The 27,576-nt window shown below is 33.2% G+C and overlaps 1 protein-coding gene and 1 pseudogene across 4 annotated transcripts; both read left to right on the top strand.

The window, feature by feature from the left end:
• The first annotated feature begins 712 nt into the window (after positions 1–712).
• LOC108486323 (E3 ubiquitin-protein ligase BRE1-like 2) lies at positions 713–11,372 on the top strand. 4 transcript variants are annotated; one of them, XM_053031758.1, is made up of 20 exons: positions 713–1,069; positions 2,180–2,231; positions 2,364–2,525; positions 2,612–2,699; positions 2,844–3,074; positions 3,209–3,376; positions 3,596–3,789; positions 3,880–3,963; positions 4,075–4,194; positions 4,274–4,460; positions 4,538–4,698; positions 5,196–5,267; positions 5,592–5,668; positions 6,367–6,561; positions 9,221–9,293; positions 9,468–9,554; positions 9,688–9,825; positions 9,948–10,150; positions 10,766–10,928; positions 11,035–11,372. In XM_053031758.1, the coding sequence occupies exons 2-20, from the start codon at positions 2,223–2,225 to the stop codon at positions 11,164–11,166; spliced, it is 2,544 nt and encodes an 847-aa protein (XP_052887718.1). In that variant the 5' UTR covers positions 713–1,069; positions 2,180–2,222; the 3' UTR covers positions 11,167–11,372. The 4 variants fall into 4 exon arrangements, with proteins under 4 accessions (XP_052887718.1, XP_017645807.1, XP_017645806.1 ...); XM_017790318.2 differs by lacking the exon at positions 2,180–2,231 and having other exon boundaries at positions 716–1,069; positions 10,769–10,928; XM_017790317.2 differs by lacking the exon at positions 2,180–2,231 and having other exon boundaries at positions 719–1,069.
• Positions 11,331–13,471, top strand: LOC128296646 (photosystem I P700 chlorophyll a apoprotein A2-like; annotated as a pseudogene).
• The last annotated feature ends 14,105 nt before the right edge of the window (positions 13,472–27,576 follow it).

The raw sequence follows: 27,576 nt of genomic DNA, 5'->3' as shown, positions 1-27,576 counted from the left end.
TGAAATCACAAAGGGATGATGGTGATGGTGACGCTGATAACCTAGAATTTCAAATTGCACAAATATTTATATTTTTAGAGTATAAAAGATTAGAGATTTTCTATTATTTTACGGTTTACTTCAATATTTATCATATATAAATATTATTTATTAATTTATTAAAATTCTTTATTCTATCTAGATTATTTATTAAATTTAGTTGAAATTCTTTATTTATCTCGTTAATTTATTAACTTCATTTGAAATTATCTAGTCCTACCTTTTTAATCTAATCAAATTGTTTAAGTTTGAATCAAAATTATAAAGTTTAATTTACAAAAGAAGGTTACATGTCATGAAATTAAATACTTCATGTCGCCTCTAAAATGTTACAAATTTTATAATAAAGTTTTAAAAATAAATATAATATATTTGAATTGCGAATACAATCAACTAATTTAAACCTAATATAAACTATAAATTTTTTACAAAATCATGGTTGAATCGTTAAACCCACTAATTCTATTAAATAATTTTTAAAAAGTTATAAAAATAAAAAAATAGAAAAAACTAATGAAACCGGTTAAACCAATTTAATTAGATCATATTAACTCACCCGTCAACCGATCAATATCTCTCCAAACTAATACTTCGACAACTTATTGATCCAATCGGTCTAATCGGCCGGTCTAATTTGGTTCAACCAACTATTTGAAGAAGGTTGGTTGAAGAGCAACAAAGCTATAAGGTTAAACGCCACCGTTTTAACGGGTGATGCATCTTTCTTCTGCTTTCTTCTCAATATACGACTCCGTAGAAAGCAAATTACTGGAATCTATCATTCTCGGAACGAGTAGAGTTTGTAAGTTAGGGTTTCCAGTTAGGGTTTTGGGAACGCATGATGATTGGGATTTGATGGTGTGGCGAAAGAGTAATCAAGTGTAAAAGAGAGGGGAGGGGGTGTAAATCGCAATCCTAACTGCAGTAAATGGAAAGCTTTGAATCTGAAGAACCAGAGAAGAAGAGGCCTCACTTGGATTCTCCCGCCATGGCCCGTAATTCCTCCACTTCTCCCAACCACACCAAATCTGTAATCTCTCTCTCACACACTTTTTTTTTCTTAAATATTTTGTTTTCCTCTTTAATTTCTTGATAAATTAATGGGTTTGCATGATTTTATTCGCTTTCTTTTTGAGCTATAATTTCTCCTCAAATCAAAATTGCTCTGGAATACATTTTGTTTTGTCCTGTCGCCCGGAAGAATCAAATGTTAAAACTGAAATATTGAATCTTGGGACATTACTTTCGACTGTTCACAAAATGGAAAGTTGATCTAAAATTTTTCCTGCTATTAGTTTTCTTCTTGGATGCTCAGTTGTATTCGATTTCTTCATGGTCTCTGGGTTATTCATGGAAAATTTTAATTTCAAATGCTTTCTCTCTGCCGTCGAGACAGTATAGGAAGAGAAGGGGAATTTATTTATTACTTGTTGTGGATCAATTTTGATTTAATTTATTGTTAGTGGTGGATAAGTAGTTTGCTGCGAAACTCGATTCCCCTTCCCCTGTGGGTCTATACGGGGAAAAAGGAAAACAAGCTCTTTCTCTTAGCGATTTACCCATAATCAGTATATCACTGATATGCTTTTGTTTGTTTAGATTTGCGGATTTAGGGTGACACACCAAAATTAAGGGTTTTAAAAAAAAAAAAATCTTTTTTTGACTTAATTTATCTGCTAGGGTTATGTAACTCCAATTATTATTAAATTGAGCTGATAATGTGAATAGTTGAAGTAGTTTGCACTAACCGAGTAGGTTTGCTGCATCAATGCTGTATATGTCAAATGGAAATATTGTAAATTAATGAAATGTGATGTCTTTTTCATCATCTCAAATTATTTGAGTTGCCTATTTGGATCTATCTTAGAAATTGAAAATTTCCCTAAACTTCTAGTTATATTCTGGTCTCTTATCTGGTTCAAACCATTCCTAGACTTGTCATGAATCAGTTTTAGGCATCTGATTATATGCATGGGCACCATAAATCCACCAGTTTGCACATTTTGTTGAGTTGATAAGCTAAGCCCTGAGCATAACCTAATTCAATATCAGGCATACCTAAAGATGAGTGGAGATATACTGTCCCCTGCCACCCGATTGAATTTGCCTTTCACTTTTTATCCATGATTTGATTTTTCAGAGTGCCATCTTATTATCACTATGATATTTCTGCATACACCCCAATGTGTAAGGTTGGTGCACATGTCAAGTAAATTTAAAATTGATAAAATCCGTTTTTGAACTTTTTCCCTGCATGTTTACAAATTTGTGTTTTTAATTCTCTCATGCATTTTATTTGATATAGAGGAATTCTTTTTATCCAGGTTGATGCGGCAGTTCTCCAGTACCAGAATCAAAAACTTGTCCAGCAGTTAGATATTCAGAAACATGAGTTGCATGATCTTGAAACCAAAATTAAAGAATTAAAAGACAAGCAAGCCTCTTATGATGATATGTTGATAACTGTGAACCAACTCTGGAATCAGGTATTTTTTTATGGCACTCTTTTACTTTCATCTGTTTTGATCATTATGATTTTTTTATAGTTCTTTTTTGTTACTCTACTCTATAGTTGGTTGATGATTTGGTCCTGCTTGGAATACGAGCTGGAGGAGGCCATAATGCTTTACGAATATTGGACGAAGCTGACAATTCTCGAGGTTCAGATCAGACTAATTTTTTGTTGAACAAATTTACTTTTGTGTGTTTTTGGAGTTGGGAGAGGTAGTGCTGTGTCTTTTAATAGTAAAAAGTCAAAGTGTAAGTTCTCTCAAATTTACAATACATTAACTTGCCCTCTTTAGGTTCTATTCCATCGTGCCCTGTGGAGGAGATGTTTCTTTGTAGGCTTCTAGAAACAGATTTTATTGATAGTAATGACAAAGATGGCATTGCAAATTATGTTGAACAAGTCTTATTTTCACGCCATTCATCCACTAGGGAGTTGATAAAATCTCTGGAGGATACCATCTCTGCTGAGAGGATGAAAACTGAGAGCATGACTCTTTCTTTGCATGGGAAATTATCTGTTGAAGGTTAGATGATTTCTTCATTTCAGTTGCTTAGTAATTTGTCATTTCTTGTGTTTTTCATGAAATTTTCAGCAATTTCTTCATTAGCTAGTGCTTCTATCTGCAGTTTTACATTGATTATTATATATCGCTTGCAGACACTATAATGCAGCTTTCTAAGATTGATGACATGATGAAAGAAGAGGCCAAAAATTTGCGTGAGGTGATTGACACTCTACATTTGAAGCATAAAGAGTATGCTGATGGGATTCAAACATATATAAGCAGCCATGCAACTGATCAATCTGAAGTTAAACGTCTTCAAGGTCTCTGCTAGTTCTTTTAGAAGATATTTGTATTTTATACACTATTTATCAGATATAGATGCTTGCAATAACTTCCTAACATTTATAAATGCAATTCTCGGTAGCAAGTTTAGTACCAACTGATTGGCAATCTGGTTGTTTGTTAGCCATTGCCTAGATTTTCTTATTTTTGTCTTATCATGATTGTATTTTAAAGCTGTAGTTTATTTATTCTGGAAGGTGAGCTGGAGGAAATCATGGCTGAACTTGAAGAAAGCAGAAGAAAACTAGTTGATCTGAAAATGCAGAAGAATATAGCATCTGGGATGCATGCATCAACTCCAGTTGTAGCAAATGGAAGCTTGTCACCAGAAAAGCCTGGAGATAAGACAATGGGCTTGCGGGAGATAAAGGATTTGATTGAGGAGACAAAGGTATTGATTTACGTAACTGTGTTTTTCTTAAGCTCTCTCCCTCTTTTGGTGACTAATCTTATATGATATGTTACTAAACAAGTGTTGCAGATAGTGGCAGGAGATCGACTTTCTGAACTTCAAGATGCACAGGAAGAGAACCTAATCTATTCAAAACAACTGAAGGATCTTCAGGTTTGCTTGGATTATTGATCTTCGAAAGTTGATTTTTCTTTCAGTTGAAGTACCCTTTTCAATAAAGCTACATATTGTAGTAGTTTAATTTGCAAAATTTTACTCTCATAGAATGAATTGAAGGATGACAAATTCATACAATCCTCTCGGCTGTACACTTTGTTAAATGATCAGCTCCAGCATTGGAATGCTGAAATGGAACAATACAAAGCGCTTATAGATGCCTTGCAGGTTAAATTGCTTGATATACTATTTCATATGCTTTGGTTGCTTGAGTACTTTTTGGTCTGTTTTGAAAGTATAATTTCAGACTGATAGGTTTCTTGTCATGAGGAGGGAGAAGGAACTAAATATGAAAGCTGAGACAGCAGATGCTGTTAGGAATACAATTAATAACGCTGATTCTAGAATTGAAGAGCTGGAGCTGCAGCTCCAGAAGTGTATCATAGAAAGAAATGACCTTGAGATTAAAATGGAAGAAGCTATTCAAGATGCAGGTAAAATAGTAAATTATAAGTTTAAGGTGGAAAATCCTGGATCTTTTGTCTTACACAAATGCTGTTTTTCTCCCCAGGAAGAAATGATATTAAAGCAGAAATTCGTGTTATGGCATCAGCTCTGTCCAAGGAAATGGGAATGATGGAAGCTCAGTTGAATCGCTGGAAGGAGACTGCTCATGAAGCAATTTCCTTGCATGAAGAAGCCCAAGCACTAAAAGCTTTGTTAAGCGATAAGGTATTTATCCTGTCTTTACTTCCCTTTGGGGAATAAAATTTGAAAGTAGCTTATATGGATGGAAAGTCCTTAAATAGTTGTTTTTATATTATTTCAACTATATTTTCCAGCGAAAGCTTTGAGATTAGTTTGATGGGTTGCTTTTGTACCAAGTGGTGGAACTTGATTGTCTGATAGAATATCATTTTGGAACTTCAGAATTGTCTGTTTATGGACAGCCATGTTGATTTTTGTTCTTTCAATGACTTGTACTGAGTCATCTACCTGTTTTATTAGTGTTTCATTTGATTATTGAGCATGTGACTTGTAAAAAATTGTGGTTTTGGATAACATGGATTTATATTTCTTAAATTTAATCTATAAAATAAAGAAAAATTGTAGTAAGAACGTTGAATGTTTTGGCACTTTTTGTGTGCTAATTGTCAAATTTGTGTTTGCTGGTAACTCGATCTGTGCAATCTCTAACCAGTGTGCTTTTGTCTAAAATTTTCTGATAGACGAATCTACAAAAGCACTTGGCAGAAGAGTGTGCTGAACAGATTGTGGAAATCAAATCTCTGAATGATATGGTATGTCTTGTCTTTTTGGTTAATTCAGGTTACTTTTCTCTTCTTTTTGTCCATTACAATATTGGGGGAAGGTTGAAATTGAGGAGCTGGGGCTGCAATCCCTGCTTTGATGGAAATTCCAGCGACCTTTCCTTGTTACCCTTAAGTGTTCCTTTGTTTTCGATGACTACTGAAATAATACTTTTTCTTTTTTTTCAAAGTTGTCTGCTCTTTCTCCATATTGTGTGCACTTATAGTCAAAACTATTCATATTGCCATCTTCAGAAATTTGATGCATATGACTTGAATTGACGTTCATTACTGAAAAACATTCATTTAATGCAGATTGAGAAAATGCAGAAGGAAAAGTTGGAATTGCAGATCTTCTTGGACATGTATGGCCAAGAAGGCTATGATAATAGGTATGCTAATTTGAAACTTTATTAACACACACACACAAAAAGAAAGTGTAAATGCAATAAAGGAGAGTAATCTTTTTTAGTTCTATGCCATGCAAGCAGTGGATATTTGGTTAAATCTTCATCCGGCTTTATGTAAATCTTCTTAAATTGTGCATTTCCTGTTATGTCTGCTTGAAGTGAAATAAACCTATAATTAATTCTCTTGAAATTTAGAAGCAAATGAGTGCTAAATTGCTATTAAAGGAACACGTGTGTGTGTGTGACTTTTAGTGGTGTCTGGAGTTATATGGTTACCTCTTGCTAAGCTGAAACTTCAGAATTTTAAGTTAATTCAGAAATTGATCCGGAAATGGTAAAATATTTTACATTACTTGTTTACGTATTTGTTTAGCTTGTCAGTGCATTAAAATTTGCACTACCTTGATTCTTGCATACGAAAGTAAGAAGCTGAAGTGATTCTGAATTTGAAGTTCTGTGGTCTAGTTGTGTTCTCTTAGATTGCAAGCGGGGAAGTTCAATATAGTTTTAGGTACTCAATTTTGTGCATTAACAATTAATTATACTTTCTTCTCCACCATATTATTCCAAATCTATTATCTAGCTCGGGAATGTTTCCCTTCTCTCTTGCTTCAACCTTTTGGTTGCATATGACATTCCTTTTTCTATTAATTAATTTGGGTTCTTAACTTAAATTTCAGAGATGTGATGGAAATAAGAGAATCTGAAAATAGAGCTCATTCGCAAGCTGAAATCTTGAAAAATGCTTTGGATGAACACAGTCTAGAATTGAGAGTGAAAGCTGCTAATGAGGCAGAGGCTGCCTGCCAAGAAAGGCTTTCTGTTGCCGAAGTTGAAATAGCTGACTTAAGAGCTAAACTGGATGCTTCTGAGAGGTTTGTTCTTTTGTAGTTTTTGGTTTCTTTTAATATGTTACACGGTTTGCCATGGCTATGATTTGACTGAAAGGACACTGATGGTGAATGCAGATATACTAGTTGAGGAATTAAATATCTAGGCTTTTTTATTTTACATTTTAGGGGTTTAGTTTTAACTTATATACTCCAAGAAAAAAACTTATACACTCTAGGGTCGGCATAGATATTTTACATAGATATTTTAACTTATATACCAAATATCTATGTAAAATATCTAAATTATAAAACCTATATACCAAAAACTTATACACTTCTTTTCCAAGTATTAGGGTCGGCATTATATTTGGTATTTTGTGTTTTATTAGGATTTTGGGATTATTTACAATATCTATGTTGTTTAGTTCAAAGGAGGTTTTAGATGATGAATATTCAAGCTATTGTGATATTTTAAGTATTGAAATCAAGTCAAAATTCATAAAGTTAAATCTGTTTCATCCTTTAAAGGTCTGATTTTCATGGTTAGTTATAAATATTTATTTTAAGTTGAACTAAATTAATTGCTTTGAGAATGCGAGCAAATATGTGTCTAAAATATTCATCTGTTTGATGAGTAGCATGTTTTCAGAGATGAGCAAGGAGAAGTTCAAAAGGGGAAAACGAACTTATTTGTTATGAATTAATGGGAATAAAAGATGCAGTATATAAGGCACATTATGAACCGATCAAAACAAAAGCTGCATTACATTAGGCTTCTGATGAAGTGGGGCAATTTTGAAAATATTTGATCCTATTCAAAGTTCGTTTCTCAGGAGTGTTCTTCCCTGAGAAGGAAAATCCTATTATTTAAAAGCACGTTGATGTTGTATTGTGAGCATATTCCTTGCTTTTGAGGCCCTAAAGAACAATCTTGTTGAAGAGGGTTTGAGAGATGAGATATGTGAGAATCTGTTGAGTTGTTGCAACACAATTTACTTGATGAGGATGCTAAATTTACTGCTTGTAAAACTCATTTTGTGGCTATCCTAAAACTTGAAGAGTTTTGTTCAAGTTGTGCCTAATGAAGGTCTTTCATTTGAGGTATTTGTCTAAATAATGAGATTAAGCTCATTGTTATTGATGATAGTTCTTCCATTGACTTTGTCATTCGACGTGTATAAAAAGATGAGATGCAAGTTGCTTTATTGAAGATGTGAATGTCACAAATGAAGTAGATTTTAACATTGTTATTTATGGGTCTTGCTAGAAATTTCTCTTTTGAGTTAGTGGAATTAAAGATCGAGCTCTCTCCAACTACAGGGCAGAGTGATGGAGGATCAAATGTGCTAGTTGAGAGCTTAAATTAGCTAGGATTGTAATTTGTATTTTATGGGTTTGATTTTAACTATGTATATAATGCATACAGGTTGTTTTAATTTGTATTTTTATTTTGTGCCAATTAGTGGCATTTTCGGTTTATATTTGGTATTTTGCATTTTTTAGGGGTTTGGGGTAAGTTATAAGGACTTATGTCATTTTGGTTCTAAGGAGTCTGAAATCGAATGATGAACATTTGAGTTATTATGATATTGAGTGATGTGACTTCCTTTTTGAGTTTTTTTCTTTTTTTTTTTTTGCCTTAACGGCTTAAGTAGAAAATCAGCCCTTGTGTATTTTCAAATATCTAAAGTATGCCTTTATCCTTCCATTATACCCAGTCAAGCTTTTACACCTTGTTTGGTAGGAGTATATCATTTTAACTTGCCTTTTAGTGTGCTAAGTTAACACTAGTCATTTATTTTGTTCTGAAAATTTGCCAGTACCTATTAAACCACTTAAAGATTATGTAGCCTTCTTTCCTAAACTTGGTCGAAACCTTTTACACTTGTTGGGATGGTATACTTTTATACAAGGGATATCCCTTCCTCTAATTTTTATATTTCCAGAGTTTACATGCTCAAAATATAGAGTTACAACTATGATTTTAGTTCATTTATTACCACAGAGCATCTTATGCTATACAAACGTCTCTCTAGGACTGCTCAAACAGTTTAATTAACTTATCCTCCTAACTTATTTTGTGATAAGTTAAAACCATTTGATGATTAAGTAGTGACAATGAGTTCATCATGTCACGACGAGTTTAAGTTAGAATGTGATGTCGCGACGTGAAACCTACATTGCAATGTTGATATGAAAATTTTAAACTATTTTACATTTTAGTCTCTAATCAACCTTAGACCATTTAGAGAATTGCAATAAGCTTGTATAAAAACTCGAAATGAATTTGAGATGTGTAAGATGGTGTAATGATCATAAGCTTTAAATGAATTGAATTTGATTATTGTTGGTATGACATCTAATGTAACATTTCGATACCGTGATGCAACAATCAAGTCGGGCATGTGAGTGTTACAGACCTTGATCCTAAAAATTTATCTAATAAATTTGACGTTAGAACCATTTGATGCTTGCTATAGAGGTAAAACACCTATTACAAGTTATAGAACTCTGTAGATAGTATGATTCAAATTGTTACTTCATCCTTAATGTCAAACATTTGTGACTTGCACAAGCAAGAGGTGTTTGAGTTCTCTAAAATAAGTTTCTGGTTTTTATTTTCATGATTTATTTCTTTTTGCTTCCTGAAATTTCCATTTAGTAGTGTTATCTAACTATTTAATCTTACAATAAATTACAGGGATGTTTTGGAACTCACGGAGGCTATTAAAAGTAAAGATCGAGAGTCAGAGACATATATTTCTGAAATTGAGGTTTGTCTAAAATTCCTTCTTAGGGAGAAAGAAGTATATATTCAGTTTTGGTTCCTGCCACCTTTCTCTTGTATTCACTGAATTGCTAGAGCTGCCTTTCCTTGGGTACTACTCTCGTCATTTAGTGCCTCTTTGTTGTCTGCATGATGAGAGAATTCTTTTTTTTTTTTCCAGACCATTGGCCAGGCTTATGAAGATATGCAGACACAGAACCAGCATCTGTTGCAGCAGATGACTGAGAGAGATGACTACAATATTAAGGTCCAATGCATATTATATACCTTGATATTTTAACTTTATTCTTGCTTTCTGTATATATTGATAGTTAAGTAGAAAAATTTATCTGGTCTTGGTGCTTGGGAAATTTCTGTAATTGTGATGGCATTAAATGCAGCTTGTCTCTGAGAGTGTAAAGACAAAACAAGCACATAGTTTCTTGCTTTCTGAAAAGCAGGCATTAGCAAGGCAACTTAAGCAGGTCAATTCATCAATCGAGTCCGTGAAAATGAGGATTGGTCAGAGCGAGGAGCAGGTAAATAGTTGTGTGCTGCTAAAACTCGTTCCAGAAAATTGACCTTCTAAATATATTTACGTGTATTTATTTATTTATCAATTTGTAGCTTTTTTGACCAACCTATAATTTAAACCTTGCAGATAAAAGTTTGTCTGACAGATGCTGTTAAATTCACTCAAGAGGATAGACATTTTATGATTAGCCTTGAAACTGCGAAGTGGGAGTTGGCCGATGCTGAGAAGGAGTTCAAGTGGCTTAAATCTGCTGCAGCATCTTCTGAGAAGGACTATGAGCAGCTCCAACGAAAGGTGGATGAGTTCCAAATGAAGTTGGATAAGGAACAGTGAGTTTTCTTTTCTGTTTTTGGTGGATTTCCCAGGCCTATGTTTTTTTCTTGCTCAGCTGTACTGTCTTTCGGTGGAATTAGAAGATAAAAGATCATATATGTATGTTATGCGAATCCAAAAGCATTGCTTTTCTCCTATGTTAGACTCAGTGGTGAATGTTGGATATTAGCACGTCCATCATGGGCAAGTGTTTTTTTTTCATGTATTTGGATGATCTTTGGAGGTTACATGACTATGTCCATGTATAGGATATGAGTGTCAGTCGCAGGCACCTTAACAGAAATGAAGTGTTGGAGCAACATAGCTCTACTCTTTATTGCCTATGACAGTATAATGTGTGCTGGAATTAGCTGCAAAGATAGTGAGGGACAGGCTGTTATCATGGTCAACAGTTGCTACAATAACAATGCTTTAATCTACGCCTATGCTGCATTTATTCTGGAACATTTCAGCTTAGCACTTTAGATTATAATTTTTGCCCCTTAGGACTTTAGACATGTTTCCTTGCCAAGAAAATACCTTTTCTTCGTGTTTAAGTTAAATTAAATTATTTAGCTTTCCTTCAAAAATTAAATCTGTCCTCTGTTGAAATGTGGTTTCTCTACACCCAGAAGTCAGAGGAAGAAGCTTGAGGAAGAGCTTGACGAACTGAATAGCAAGGTTGCTGAGTTGAGTTCTGAAACTGGAGAGACTGCAATACAGAAGCTTCAGGATGAGATTAAAAATTGCAAGAATATTCTCAAATGTGGTGTGTGTTTTGACCGGCCAAAAGAGGTGAGTTATGCTGACCTGTTTTTCTCTCACAATATGTACTCGTATGTTTAAATTTCCTCAACCTCTTATTGGACTGATGGATGTGTTGGCTTGTCATATTTGGCAGGTAGTAATTGTTAAGTGCTATCACCTATTTTGCAATCCATGTATACAGAGAAATTTAGAGATACGGCATCGAAAGTGCCCCGGCTGTGGAACTGCATTTGGTCAGAATGATGTTCGGTTTGTGAAAATATGAAAAAGAGTGTTCCATGGCTTTTGTATTTCAATCTTTGATTTAGGTTAGTCAAGAGTTAGCATCTTGAAACCCCAACTTGATAGTTATAGAAATAATGTTTTTCTTTTTTCTTTTTCATATGTAATTATTTGATGGGCAGGGCATGGCATGTATGCCAATTGTAAATGGAAATCAAACTAGGTAAATCATCACATCATCTTCAGGAATTTGTCCCTTTTGATCAGTGTTTGGAAACCAGACCGGCTGGTCGGTTGCATCGGTTGGACCGTGATCTAGTGGGTCTGGTCACCCTCATCAGACCGGAAATTCTTTGAGCCGTAGTATAACCAGTCAAACCGGGTTAAAAACCTAGTTAAACCGGTATTTGATTACTTGAATTTTTTACTTTTGTTTCAGATTTCTTTTCCATTTTTTAACATGATTAAGCAAAGCTTTTTAACATATCAAATAAAAGAGAAAAAAAGGTGGAAGATGGAAAAAATATAAAATAGAAAAAAGCAATTGCCTCGGTCAAAATTGTATTGTAGAAGGGGCAAAGTAGAGATAAAAGAAGTCAGTTATGTAATGGAAGAGAATTCGAGAGGGAGCTTATGAAAAAAATTGAGGGAACACGAAGTACGGCACAGGGCAGCATGAGACGGAAGAAGCATGTCATTGTGGTATATAGGGTAAGGTTTTCAAATTTGTTTTATGGGTTGGTCCTATAACACGCAATTAGAGGTGTTTATAGTGGATTGAGTCGGGTTTAAATATGATATTAGCATATTTTATGCGATTAAATTACCAAATAAAGTCATTTTCTTTAAAATACAAAAATAGGCTGATTTTTTGGAAAGTTACAGGAATGGGCCGTTTTTGATAAAATGTTCTAGATCCTCTATATCTATATATAAACACTGATTTATCAAGAATATGCAAGAAAAGCACTTTGAATTATTGATTCATCGCCAAAGATGATTTAGAACCAATAGTTCATTACCTAATAGATTTTTTGCGTTCTAATATTCCATCCGAGAGTTATCAGTATTTATTAAATCTATTTCTATCTAATAGAAAGATATGTGGTCATGAAATAGGGATTAAGTGCAAATGAAATAGAAATAGATAAATAATACAAAAAATAATATTATAATATATTATAAATAAAATAATATAAATAAATTAATAAAATATATAAATAAATTCTAATACTAATATATATTTAGAATAGATAAATATATAATAGAATTAATATTCTATCATCTAATATAAATTATATATTATATATTGTTCACTAATAATAGTGGAATTACTGGCGCAGAGTTAAAAAGAAAAGGGAATTGTGACACGCCACCGTTGATGAATCACTTCAATAAATCCGCTTATAACAAGCTCTTATATGATTTCGAGTAAAATCGAAAACTATTAAGCACAAGCAAAATGCGCAGTAACACTTTTGGAAGTATCAAAAGAATGTTACATGTATCAATAAGACTTATTCTTTTTTTTGGTGTCCCTCATTAAGTAAAAGCTAATTATCTATCAAATCTAATATTAATTGGATGGCTGAACACTCAGAGACTTTCATCCGTCTGTATACAAAGTATCTTCCAACCCTTCTACAACCATTCATTAGTTAATTAGACACTCCCGTTATCCAATCTAATTCAAGACTTCTCTAGTAGCCACTTCATTAGTAAGGGGCTCCCATGTCAAGATTTACTGATTCCCTTCCACTACTTTAATTTTTCCCTTTTAGATGCGCGCGGTTCCAAGTTAATGCCCGATAAAAAGGATTTCGATTAAGTTTTCCTTGTGATGGTCCGGGGCGAGGGGGTACTCGTGATATTTCGGCGTGGGACGCATTTTATTTGGCAGTTTTCTAGATGTTAAATTCCATTGGATAGGTTACTTTTTATTGACATTGGCAGGGCAATGTCTCACAGTTTAATGAATCTTCCACTTATTTGATGGGATGGTTAAAAGATTATCTATGGTTAAACTCTTCACAACTTATCAATGGGTATAATCCATTTGGTATGAATAGTTTATTAGTCAAAGCGTGGATGTTCTTATTTGGACATCTTGTTTGGCTACCGGATTTATGTTCTTAATTTCTTGGCGCAGATATTGGCAAGAATTGATTGAAACTTTAGCATGGGCTTATGATCGCACACCTTTAGCTAATTTGATTCGATGGAGAGATAAACCAGTGGCTCTTTCTATTGTACAGACAAGATTGGTTGGATTAGCCCACTTTTCTGTAGGTTATATATTTACTTATGCGGCTTTCTTGATTGCCTCTACATCGGGCAAATTTGGTTAATTCCTTATGTTATGCACTGTATCTGCGATAATATCATCTCTTTCGATGGAGAAGGGGGGAGTTGTTCTTAGGGAAAACTCAGAAAAGCGCTTCCAATTGGAAGCATTTTTTTTCGTGTTTTTTATTAGGGTTTTTTTTTATAAAATTTAGGGGTTTTAGGGTTTATTGATTTAGGTTTTAGGATGTTTAGGCTTTTTAGGATTTAAGGTTTTAAATTGATAAACATTTTAACCTAATAATTGAATTCGATATTCAAAATATTCATACTTACACCAATCGTATATTATTTTTTATTAAAGATCGAAACTCGGAGTACTGAAAAAATATTTTTGACAAGATGGGTTCTGAAAAAATATCCTTGGGAATCTTGGGATATCTAAAACGTTTTTGAAAAAATGCCCTGTATAGTGGGGGATAAAATTTGTAGAGAAAAAACATTCCAAGCAAGACGCACTGTTAACAAAAGCTGGAAGCGTTTTCAGTACTTTTGCTGACAGTGCATTCTGCTTGGAGCGTTTTTTCTGTACAAATTTCAACCCCTACTATCCGGGGCATTTTTTCAGAATTTTATTTTTGTTATCCCTTAGGCTATAAATGAAACATATTTCAGCCTCTAGTGGCAAAAACCGAGGAAATAAAATTTGAAGAAGTTCAAAAGAATAGAAGTTCATAGAGAAGGCATAAGTTGGAGCAATGATCCTATATGTATAAAAAGTAAGCATAAGTATTGATTTTTTGTGTTAATATTTATTTGATGCATTATATTTTTTGCGTAATATTTTTGTTTCAAACTTCTCTCGATAGATAATTTTGTTAAAAATGAGTGGACGGATTAATGCTATTATTTATTACAACGATGAGGTCCGTAACACTGAGAATGGCGTAGTTGTTTTTTTTATCAGAGAACACAACACGACTATCTTTTAACCAGAACATAGAGTTTCCAAAACTTCAGAAAAGAGTTAGCCGAAAAATCATCAAATCCAACCAGATGAGAGTATCGTCTATTGAGTATCAATTTTGTGCTTCGGTCGATCCCGTGAGATAGGACGCTTTCGATATCAAAGGTGCTTGGGCTTGGAGGAGATGATGCAAATGCACATCGGTAGTAGATCATTGTTTCTTGAATTATTTGTGGAATTTTCAAGGCTATATGAAGGCATTCGGTCATCAATATCTCTTCCTATTCGAGAGGTGAGAATTGTTGAAAATGTCGATAGTCCAACCACTTTGTTAGAAAATTCCTATTATGATATATCAAAATCATCAATGGGAAGACACTTATCTATCTTGACCTTAGATTTCAATCAAGGGAGGCAGAACACCAAACAATTAGGTTTTATAGTAGAACAGAATACATGACCCTTGCACGAAACTTAATTAGTCTGTGGGACATGAGCCTCAGTGGGTCGATGTTCAACGCTAGGAGTACTTACTGGGGAATGGCAGCAACTTCCAGCTATTGGTAATCGACATGTGATTCTGGACGTTCCATCACATATATGAGAAGGGATGATGTACTCCCTACGACGTCAATCAACGTGGGGACATCCAACACGGTACATGTTGGTGGGTCCGAGAATGAAGATGTCAATGAATCCGATGTGGATACAATCCGATGGTAATGAATCCAACACATACGGTTTTGTGAAATGATAAGAAATATCAGCTTTTAATTTTGTGAAATTATAACAAATTACAACTTTAATTTTGTAAAATGATAACAAATATCAATTAGCATTTTGTTAAATGATAACAATATTCCTCTTAAAACATAATAATAAAAAACATCAACACAATATAAACGTTTGATACAAGGAAAAAATTAAGCAATGCATGTGCCATTAGAACCTGTGCCACAACAGGGTGGTCGACGGTTATACACTGGATTCCTTCTTGGTTTAGCCTTCGAGCGGGGTTGTGGTTGTTGGGGTTGTGGTATTGGTTTTTCCTCTTCTTTACCTTTGGTTGATTGCGATCCTTGCATTCTCGGTTGCCATCGTGCATTATCTGGTTTAGGAATAGATAGTTGGGAAGATGACCCACCTTGGTAGAGAAAAGATCCCAAAGGTGTTTGCGTTACAAACGACGAATGAGCATAACATGTTGAGTCCCATACACCGATGGGATAACGAGTGGACTCTCTGTCGATGCCTGATACATAGATGGCCTATACATCATCATCAGCGTCAGCGTCATCGAGAAAGTAGATGGCCTGGGCGTGTAAAACATCGGGGATAGATGTCCAACAATCCAACTAGGCATAGGACTAGAAGTAGAAAAATGTGGTGTAACATATGGTGCTTTTGTAAAGATGATAGGGTTAGAACACACACTAGAATAAGATGATAAATATTGAATGGGGGGTGGTGTGGGCATCAGTGTTGAGGTCGTTGGTGCCAGTTCTTACGTGGGCACTGATGATGGACCTGTCTCACCAGCCCTTGGATTTAAATGGGGCTGTTGTGGCCTACTTGTATGGGGATGTTGACGCCTTGCCTCTTCCCCATACAAATATGGCTTGCCATGGATACTAAACCATGACACATACTCCGGATCGTATGCTAACGATAATATGTTTGTGAGTAGGTAAAAAACCATACCAATTATTCCACATATTGATCTGTTGGGAGAGGAACACCGACCAATTCTCGTTTGATCATTGTAAGTCGATAAGATGCAGATCATCAAGGTCTTAAGGTGCCACGAGAATCGACTAGCGAAATCTGAACTGCCGCAACACTCTATCTATCTTGTGCATCTCGATGGTAGCATACACTACTAATAGGACCTTCACGTGCTAGATGTTGGTATTCACAAAGAATTCCTCGAGGATTACTTCTCAAATTTTCGGATCCTCGTATGATGTTCATTCAAACTATATTAACGTGATAAAAACATTAGTTATATATATACTAGTAAGTACGAAATAGACTAGTTATATAGTTCAAAATTAAATAAATACATGCCATTATTAACCTTGGCCAAAATACTCAAAACTATCGAAATGGTTGCTGGATAGTGTGATAGGACTTTGACGAGCTTCCAACCAATTGAGCTTCCGGTAATCTATAAAACAAAGGAAAGTAACAATGTAAGCAACGAGTGCTTAGTAAGCTCGTACAAACTTAAACATAACTTAGCATTTCATTAACACAATTCATAGTTTAAGCATAAAATCATTACCAATGCCATAAGCTTAGTATAAGCCTATACAATATCATCAAACTCACAAGTTAGTGCACTTGTCCATGATACAAATGAATTCAACTATAAGATAAGTAGATTTCCATATATAAACGCATCATTTAATTCATCATTGTTTTCATAAGATCATGAGTCATTCCATTTGCATACTTACCTTTTCATTTCCTTTTCTTACCCGTTGAACCATCTAGAATTACATTGGATACTTAGGAATGCTCACACATAGCGTGCCTTTCCATATAACTATAATATTTCCTTTACATCAATGCTCACACGAGTTGTCAGTTGAAATGTAAGTTACATGATGCTGCTCACAGGAGATGTAGAGAATCCGCAACAAATGCAGGACTTCAGCACCCGAAACATGAAATTCCTAATGACATGTTATTTGTATTGTAACACCCCTAAACTGTATCTATCGCCGGAATAGGGTTACAAGGCATTACCGATCAACCACAACATAAATCATACATTTGTGCAATCATAATAAAAACCCATTCATCTCAATCACTTTGTCCCTTATAAGGTTTTACAAGACCTTAAAACATGTTAGAAGTGGTTCGGGACTAAACCGATAACATTTGCAAACTTTAGGAGACATAGAAAATTTTCACACATTTAAAGGTTATACACCCGTGTGAACAGGCCGTGTGCCTCACATGGCTACCAGACACGCTCGTGTCATAGGCCGTGTGAAAATAGGGCATACATACTGACTTGCACCACTCGGTCGAAGACACACCCGTGTGCCATGACCGTGGAAAAATTAGGGAGGTTACTAACTTGGCCACAAGGCCAGCCACACGCCTATATGCCAGCCTGTGTGCCACACACGGTCAATAGACACACCCGTGTGCCTAGACTGTGACAAAACTGTAGGGTATACTGACTTAATTCGAAAGGGTACTCCACGGGACACACGGTCGTGTAATATGATCGTGTGTCGCACACGGCTGAGACACACGCCCGTGTCTTTGCCTACGTGGACAAAATAAGCCATTTGCAAAGCCAATTTGCCACCTTACTCTCAAGCACACAAAATAACCAAATTTGGTATCATTTCATCACATATATATAGGCTTTAAAAACATGCAATTTCCTACACAAATCATGCCAACTATCCACAATAATTTCAATTACTAAATTTCATATTCAAAACATACCAAATCATTGTACCAAAATCATCAACCTCAAATAACTTTTAAATTCATTTATAATACCTTTCTATCAACTAGATCATGTTTCTCAAACATATTAATTCATCATCCTCAAATCATACTAAAATATACCAAATTCCAAGCAATAATACCACAACATATAACTATCCAAAAAAGCATCCATACAACCATTCCAAACAAGCCAACACTTAGGGCATTATATACATCACATATATCACTTATCAAACACATAATTCAAGCCAACTTAAATGGCCATATTCCAACATTTACAAGCCAAATCTCATGACTATAATCACAACTCAAAACATACCAAGATGACACTAGCTTATACATGCCATATACCATATATACAAAGCTTCAAAAGTACCAACGAGATGGTTGATAGTGTGATGACATTTCTCGATAATCCCCGAGTTCGAGCTAGCTTTTATAATCTATAAAACATGGAAAGAACACACAAAGTAAGCTTTAAAAGCTTAGTAAGCCATATACAAATAAGCTATCATATGAATCTTTGCATATAAATTCAAATATGCTAAACTTAACTAATCACACACAAGCTTACAAACCTTTCACGTTGAACACATATTCAATATCATATTCAAATTTGTCATTTAATTCACTTCTTAATACTCGTATGAATCTTGTACATACCTGAGTCACTTAGCTCATTCACATAATCTTTCTCAACTTCACTTTTCCCGTTGAACCGTTTGAAATCATTAAGGATACTCGGAAATCACATAAGCTCGTACAATACCATATCCCAGATATGGTCTTACATGTTATCACATATCGATGCCCCTGTCCCAGACAGTGTCTTACACAAAATTGATTAACGATGCCAATGTCCCAGACATGGTCTTACATGTAATCTCAATACAATGCCAATGTCCTAGACATGGTCTTACATGTAATTTCATCTCAATAGCCTAATATCATGACATTTATATCCTATACTATTCTTAAAGTTCGTATGGGACTTTCAGATATTGTAACTTTGTTGATTCTTGCTCGTAACTACTCGTTCAATATTTATTGCAATTCAATGACAATTAAGCATGTATAATTTAATTTAAAGACATTTATTTACATATAAACTTACCTTGTAGTCGAAATAAACGAACTGGATCGACTATTCGTCAACTTTTGATTTTCCCCAATCTAAATTTGTTTTCTTTCATTCTTTATCTATATACATTCAAAATTAAATTCATAAACACTTTCAATTTAGTCCACAAAAACATATTTGGGCATTTATCCCCCTAAAATTACACATTTATTCAATTCAGTCCTTATTTTAATAAACAGAAAATTACACAAATTCATTACAAACCCATGTGTGCTGAATTTCATATAGCTTCATAGAAGCCCATATATTTGTTTATTTCACACTTTTAACCACTCAATTTACACTTTTCATAATTTAATCCATTTTATGCAATTTCACTAAAAATCACTTAACAAAACATGAAAATCTACCATCTAACTTCCATAATTCATCATTAACATCCAAAAACATATGAATTCATCCATGGAAACTTTCAAAAGCATCAACACTTTTAAAAATTGAGGCATGAGCTAGCTAGTACTCAAAGCAACAATCACAAAATCATAAAAAACCGAGCTTAAAACATACCTTAATTTACTCATGCAATTTTCGAAACTTATTCTCCTCTTTTAATGATATATTCGGCCATGGATTTTGAAGAATAAGAAAGATGATAGCTTATTCATCTTTTAATTCTTTTACATTTTCTATTATTTATCAATTTACTATAATAACCTTAATGAATAAACATTAAAAACTTATAATGGATGTCCATAAATGTCCATTATCACAACCAATGGTCTAATATCAACATAAGGACCTTTCATTTAATGCCTCATAGCAAATAGACACTTTTAACTTATAGAATGCAACTTTTTCATTTTACGCGATTAAGTCATTTCGTCAAATTAAACACTTAAACGCTAAAATTATTTCACGAAATTTTCACACATACATATACACATGCTATAAGCATAAAAAATAATATTAAAATAATTTTCTAACCTCAGATTTTTGGTTCCAAAACCACTGTTTTAATTTAGCTAAAACCGAGCTGTTACATGTATCTTAAGAATTCTTAAGGTTCAAACGAGACTCGTTATCTGTCAATTCATTATAGCATCGATACACTTATATTCAAATTCATTTATATTTAAAAAAAATAGCAAATAATCAATTTAGCTAACATTAAAATGATTGTAGTTCATACGTACTTACCTCGATAACAAGGGTCGTAATAGTAGAGTCGAACTAATTCGAAGCTTTAGCTGTTCCTCGATTTAAGTTTGATTGTAGTTTATATTGATCTAAATAAATCATTTAATTAAGTACTTCTAGTATTCAAGTTAATCCTTAGTTAATATTTATGCAAAATTATAAAATTACCCCTAATACTTTGACTTTTCACAATTTAGTCTTTAAGCTCTTAACTTCAAATTTAACCATTTTAATCCTCCATACTAGCTAGTCGAATTTCATGGGGACTTATACCAACTCACTTAAACCAACATTTCAGAATTTTAATATGAAATTTTACTATTTTCACAGATAAATCCTTAAATGCAATTTCATAAAAAATCACTTAACAAAACATGTTTATTTCACAACCAAGATTAATAATCTATCAAATAACTACAAGACCTATTCAAAAAAATCCATGGCAAATCCCTCAACCTATAATGGTTTTGCAAAATAACCCCCGGGCTAGCTAGATTAAGCTAAAATGAACTCAAAACCATAAAAATCATTAAAAATGGGGTACAAAATCATACCATGCAATGAAGAACTCAAAACGAAGCTCTCTCCCCTTCAACAATGGTGGATTCGGCCAAAAAAGAAGAAAATGGGAAGATGATAACATTGTTTCATCTTTTCTTTACTTAATTTTCTTTTTAATTACTAAATTACTATTTTACCCTTATCATTAGTCAATAATTTCAATAAAACCTTGTCCATGCATATCCACTAATTCTTTAAATGGTATATTTACTTAGTCCATTAGTTTGAAATTTCATAGCTATTTGACCCCTTTAACTAATAGAATTCAACTTTTTCACCTTTTACGATTTAGTCCTTTTCACCTAATTAACCATTTAAACTTCAAAATTTCTTAACTAAATTTTAATATGATCTTAATATAATCCTGTAGATATTAAATAAATAATAAAATAATAATTCACTAATTGGAATCGTGGTCCCGGAACCACTATTTCTGACACTACTGAAAATGAGGTGTTACACAATTAAAATTTATTCTTACCATTTGCAATTGATTGACGGAGATGTGCTTGTTATCAATACGGATTAGAGACCCGGCCATTGCTAAATTATATAGAACACAAAATAATTTTTAATAAAAAATAATTCTTGAAAATATTAATAAAAAATAGAATTTAAATAGAAATAGAATTTTAGTAAAAAATTTAAGAGAGAATTTGAGAGAGTTTTGAAAGTGGATTGAGAAAATTTGAGAGGTTTAAGAGAGAAATGTGAGAAATTAGTATGTGTCGGGGGGGGGGGGAAGGGGTTATAGTTTTGTTTTACTGTTGGGGTGCAATGACTATTTAAAATAGCTGTTGGAAGTGACCGTTGGGGGAGGGGAACGCGCTGAGCTGGACTTGATTTTCATTAGCACGTCGAGCTGGAAGCACTGTACTTGTCAGAGGGGAAAAATGCTTCCAGTTGGAAGCTTTTTTCTGAGTTTTATCTAAAAACAATTCCAACTAGAAGCATTTTATTAAGAATGGCTCATTCCCATAATTTTTCAAAAAAATTAGCCTAGTTCCGTATTTTTTAAAAAAAGGGCTTTATTTGGTAATTTAGTCATTTTATGTTTGGCCATGCTTGGCCTGGCTTGAAATATGTGCTTAAAGTTTTACCCAAATCTATAAATATTTGCAAAAGATTAGCCTAAATCCATTTTAGGTTATTATTTTTTAAAGAAATATTTGTATTATGTTATTTTAATATTTAATAATTTTATTTTTATTTATTGAACTTTTAATGTTTATATTAAAGTAGTGTTATATATTTAGTATAGGTTTATTTTTTTAATGTGTTCGAAATCACATAATATATAAAAATAACATAATATAAAGTATAATAAACTTAAAAACGAGCCGGGCTAAAGCCTTGAATGTTCAAGCTCGAGCTTGGTCCATATTTTAAATGGGTCTATTTTTTTACTCAAATCCATTTTTTAGGCCTAATATTTATGCCCAAATCCTTTCAAATTTTAGGCGGGGCTTTGGGCTTGGATGGGTAGCTCGACCCATGAATAAGCCTACATGCCATGTGTCCTTTTTAAAAAATATAAATTATATTTATTAAAAATATAAAAAATAATAAATAATATATAAAAATTTAGAATATGTAATTATAATTTTTTAAATAACTTATTATAGGTTCTGATCATATTTGTTCTTTTTGATACAATGCTTAGAACTACTCATAGCCCCTCTTTAACTTATAAATAAAAGGATAATGCGTTTCAGCAGCATTTGAACCCACATCCTCCCGCATTGGCAACAATGCCCATGCCAATCGAGCTAAGGCTAAATTGGCTATAATTATAAATTTTAACAAGTCAAAGTAATGTATAAATATTAAAAAATGTTATAAAAATTTTAAAAATGTATTTTAGAATTTCAAGTAATTGCAAAAAGAAAACCTTAGAAATTTAAATACGTTTTAGAATTTTTCTAATTATATATTTTAGAATTTTATAAAAAATTATTTTAAACATTTTAAAATATTTTTTTACATTTTTATAATTTCTACAATTTTTTTCACATTTTTGTAATAATAATTTTAATTACAACTAATTTCTTTTCAATTATCATATCTTTTAAAATTTTATTTTAAATTTTATTTATAATTTAATTTTTTTCTAGATTTTATATATACATATCTTAATTTTTTATATATTTACTTGTATTTTTATATTTTTAATGTGTATATATGTTTAATAAAAGAAAATACTTGTTTTTTACATAAAGATGTCACATGGCGCTTTGTGGTTAGCTATAAGATAGCTTTTAACGTCTGTAAAAAATGTACTAAAAAATATAACGGAGGCATAGTTTAGGTACCAAATTGAGAAGTGAGTGTACTTTAGGTATTAGTTTGAATAAAAAATTCAAATAGAAAAATAGAAAAATTAGTATACTCTAAGGACTAAATTTAATTTTTATTGATGTAATTTAAGAGTCTATGCTAAATCACAAAATTATTCCTTAATGAAACTTAAAAGTGCAATAAAGAAAATTATTATAATGAAGGTAGTTTGTAGATGATGTAAACAATGATTTGATGTAACAACCCGTTTTTAGTCAAATTGGAACAGTGATTTTGGGACAAAAAATTTGAGGTCAAAATAATTATTTTATTATTATTTTAATGTTTACAGCATGATAATATGATTGTGTGAAATTTTCGTTAAGAAATTTTATCGTTTGAGTGCTTAATTTGATAAAAAAGACTAAATCGCGTAAAGTGTAAAAGTAGAGTTCTATTAGTTAAAGGTATCTAATAGCCATAGAATCTTAAAGTAAATGTCCTTATGTGGTAATTAGACCATTGGTTGCTTAAGTGGACATTTATGGATGTCTTTTAATTGATTTTTGTTGTTTATTTAAAAGGTTAATTTTGGTATTTAATAATTAAAGGTTAAAATAAATAAAACAAAAACCATATTTTATGTTAATCATCTTCCTTAGCCGAATTTAACAAGAATAGAAGCCATTTTTCATCTCCTTCATTCAGCCATGCTATCCTTGCTCAATTAGGTATGGTTTTTGTCCTATTTTTAATGATTTCTATGTTTTTGATATTGTTGCAGTTTAATCTAGCTAGCCCAAGGACTATTTTGCAAAACTATTAAAGGTTTAGGGTTTTTCATTGATGAATATAAGATTATTTTGATGTTTGATGAAAGAAAATGCATGCTTGTTGTTAGATAAACAACATTTGAAAATGGATTTTTGGTAAAATTGTAATTTAGGGATTTAATTGAGAAATGTTGAAATTTTGTGGTTAAATTGTGAAATAAATGAAAAATTTCGGCTTCTAGGGACTTAATTGAAATTTGGCTAGCATGGGTTTAGGTTGAATTGCATGAATTTGTATTTTTATGAGATAAGAACTAAATTATAAAAATGTGAATAGGGGCAAAAGTGTAAAGTTGCCTTAATGTGTATTTTGGACCAAATTGAATAGAGTGATAATTAAATAAGTTAATTTTAATTAAATTTAGATTAAGAAAAGTATACGAATTTATATCTGGAAAAGAACAAGGTTTTGGACTAATCGACTCTTTCCATCGTTTTAGCGATTGAGGTAAGTTCGTATGTAATAAGCATTGTTATATTTGTGTTTTAAATACTTTGATATTGCATAATTTGTGAATACGAACTTGTGCACATATTCGAAAACGGTTTGAAAAATATGGAATCCCAGTTGAACCTTAGGAATAGATTAGGATACAAATGACATGTCATTAGGGGTTATGAGATTGGGTGCTGGTCTGTACGACCTACTGGTGGCTGAGTTATCCGGCATATGTTGCGGATTCTCATCAGCTTGTGTGAGTAGCACCGTGTAGCTTCGTCATGACTATCAGCATGTGTGAGCAGACCCGTTGATAGCTCGAGAGTAAGCATTATATGTGATATGAGATTGAGATAGCTTCAGAAATATATGTGGCCCTTAGGGTGCAAGATTCTTGGGTATCCGATATTATTTTGAATGGTTCAACGGGTATATGAAAGATATGGATGAGTATGAGGTTGATACGAGATGGTACATGTATGTACATGAACCGTATAAGTTTTGAATCGAAGAAGCTTGTGAAGTTCACATCTAACATTGTGATTGAATATGTGATAGGTTTGTGTATTTATATGAGTTGTATATTCATAAGATCAATTGTTTGAATTGTATATCTTTGATAAGTTAAGTTAGTTTCATACGAGCTTACTAAGCTTTATAGCTTACATTGTTTACTTTTCCATGTTTTATAGTGAAATCAAATCTAGCTTGGAATCGAGAATCTTTGGAGATCTCATAATACTATCAAGCTATCACTTTGGTATTTTTGAATCTATGTTTTGCGATATATGGCATGTATAGGAGCTTTGGTCATTTTGGTATATATTTTGGTAATGCATTTAGCCATTTGAATTGGCTTGTAAATGATCTGTGTTTGGTTTTGTTTATAGCCATGTGAATTGGCTCATTTTGTCATGCTTGGTGATGTATATATATGTACTAATGGCCTTAGTTATGTGATTGGTATTTGTTATATAAATTCTTGTGGTGAAAGGTTGAATTGTGAGATATGGCATGTTTGTAGTAATAGCCAAGTAATATATGTTTGAAAGTTACCATATGGATGTTTTGTGAATATGCACTTGATATGAAATTGAATTACAAATAATGATACTTGTGTAACATGTGGATAATGGTATAGATTTGGCATGAATTAAGCATGGTGGAGATTGATTTGAATGTTTATGCATGCCATGTTTTTGTGCCAATTGGGTTGGTATAGGTGTATGCAAATTTGGGTGGCACGATGGCTTGGTAAATAGCCTATTTTTGTCCACACGGGCAGAGAAACGGGCGTGTGTCTCAATCGTGTGTGACACATGGTTAGGTTACACGGCCGTGTGTCCCCTAGTGTTGAATTAAAAATCAAGTCAGTATGCTCCACACGGCCTAGCACACGGGCGTGTGACTTGGCCGTATGGCATAAGTCAATATACCCTAAAGGTTTGACATGGCCTAGCACACGGCCTGACACACAGGCGTGTGAGGCCAGTTCGAAAGGACACATAGGCTGGTTACACGGGTGTGTGGTTGGCCGTGTGACCCAAGTCAGGGAGTTACACGGGGTAGGACGCGGGCTTGGACACGACCATGTGATCCCATTTCGAATTTCCACACGGCGTGTGACACGGGCGTGTCTTTGGCCATGTGAGACACACGGTCGGGCCACACGGGCGTGTGTCCCCTATAGTTTGAAAATTTTTCTAGGTTTCGTAAAAATTTCTTGAGTTATTGGTTTAGTCCCGAACCACCCCAAATGTATGTTTTGAGCCTCGTAGCTCGTAATAGGGACATTATGAATGAATGTGAAAGATTTATGTTTATGTAACGCCCCAATTTTCGGGATTTCTGTGAATGTTGGCATAGGTTTAATTATGTTAGTGGGCCTCTAGAAGGCCCAAGCTTAAGATAGAACCCAGCAATTTTAGTTAATTTTTGTTTCATAAGAAAAAGGGGGTGAAATTATGAAATAGAACCTATGTGAAAATGTTTGAAAATGCTATAGGCTAAATTGAAGTGGCCAAATAAATAGGAGTGCAAAATAGGAGGATTTGCATGACAAACCTCCCATTTTACATGAAGTGGTCAGCCATCATGTTGTTGTAGACAATATGAGCACTTGATATCCATAATTCATGGTACAAATTGATAATGGGTTAGGTAAATGTTCCGTGATAATGTATTAGGTAAATATTCCATGATAATGGGTTAGGTAAATGTTCCATGATAATGGTTTAGGTAAATGTTCCATGATGGGCATTTCATGTCTTTTGTATTAAAGAATTAAATGGATGAAATATGAAATTTTATTAAAAGAAAAAGGGGTGAAAAGAACAAAGTTTTGTCCATCTTTGTTCATCATAGCCTAAAGTTAGAGAAGAGAAAGGAGAGGAGAAAGCTCTTGAATGTTCGGTCACTTTGGGAAGAAAATTGAAGGTAAGTTCATGGTAGTTTGCTACTATCTTGATGTTCATGAGTTCTTCTTGATTCTACCTTAACTCTTGAAGCATATTTTGGTTTTTGGTTGTGTTGTGAGCATTTGGTCATGAATTAAAATGAAGGAAATGGTTGTTGTTTCATGTTTTTTATGAAAATGGAAGATATGTGAAGTTGAGCCAAACAAATAAGCATGCATGTGCTTAGATGCTAAGGGAAAAATCGGCTAATATGTTGTGCTTTAAAATGATGAAATGGAGATTATACTTAAGTAAAATCATAGATATGTGATGATTGATTGGTGATATACATGTTTAAAAAAAACATGCATGCAAGTTATGTGTGAAAGAGTGATTTGGTAATAAATCTGCTTGGGACAATGACGATAGCGTGAATTTGGAAAATCACCATAAATTGTGGGAGGTGAGTTAGAAGTTGAATAAATTATATAATTAAATCTTAATGAGTCTAGTTTCAAATAAAATAAACGAGAACATATTTGAATTACGTGCAATGAGAAATTTGATTCAGTAATGAAGAGTGGTCGATTAGTCAAACAAAGGAAACATGGGAAACTTTAAGAAAAATCTGGTATTGATTGGCGGACAACAAAATTCTAAAAATTTTATGGATAGAATATATATGAGTCTATTTTCAGGAAAATTAACGGAACTTGATTTGGAGTTTTGTAGCTCGAGTTATAAATGATTTAGTGAATGTTGCGCAGAAGACAGCTTGCGGTGAAATTATGATTATGTGGTAAACAAAGACAAAAATTGTTAATGAGTTGCTTATTGATTTCTTATAAGTGACTCGATCCGTAGGTGTGGTTGGCGAATATTGTAAGGGGTTAATCGTAGTTCGTATTTGAATAGTTAGATTAATGTGTTAGTAATCCAATTGTA

Source organism: Gossypium arboreum, chromosome 8 (assembly GCF_025698485.1).
Source record: "Gossypium arboreum isolate Shixiya-1 chromosome 8, ASM2569848v2, whole genome shotgun sequence".
In the NCBI taxonomy this organism is placed as follows: domain Eukaryota; kingdom Viridiplantae; phylum Streptophyta; class Magnoliopsida; order Malvales; family Malvaceae; genus Gossypium; species Gossypium arboreum.
The sequence above is the reverse complement of the archived record's forward strand: the minus strand, read 5'-3'. Positions and strand labels throughout refer to the sequence as shown.

Coding starts and splice junctions, on each gene's coding strand:
- LOC108486323 (XM_017790317.2), top strand. CDS start 968: ATGGAAAGCTTTGAATCTGAAGAACCAGAGAAGAAGAGGCCTCACTTG. Junction 3,964..4,074: donor AACAACTGAAGGATCTTCAG/GTTTGCTTGGAT, acceptor TTACTCTCATAG/AATGAATTGAAGGATGACAA. Junction 9,555..9,687: donor GAGATGACTACAATATTAAG/GTCCAATGCATA, acceptor CATTAAATGCAG/CTTGTCTCTGAGAGTGTAAA.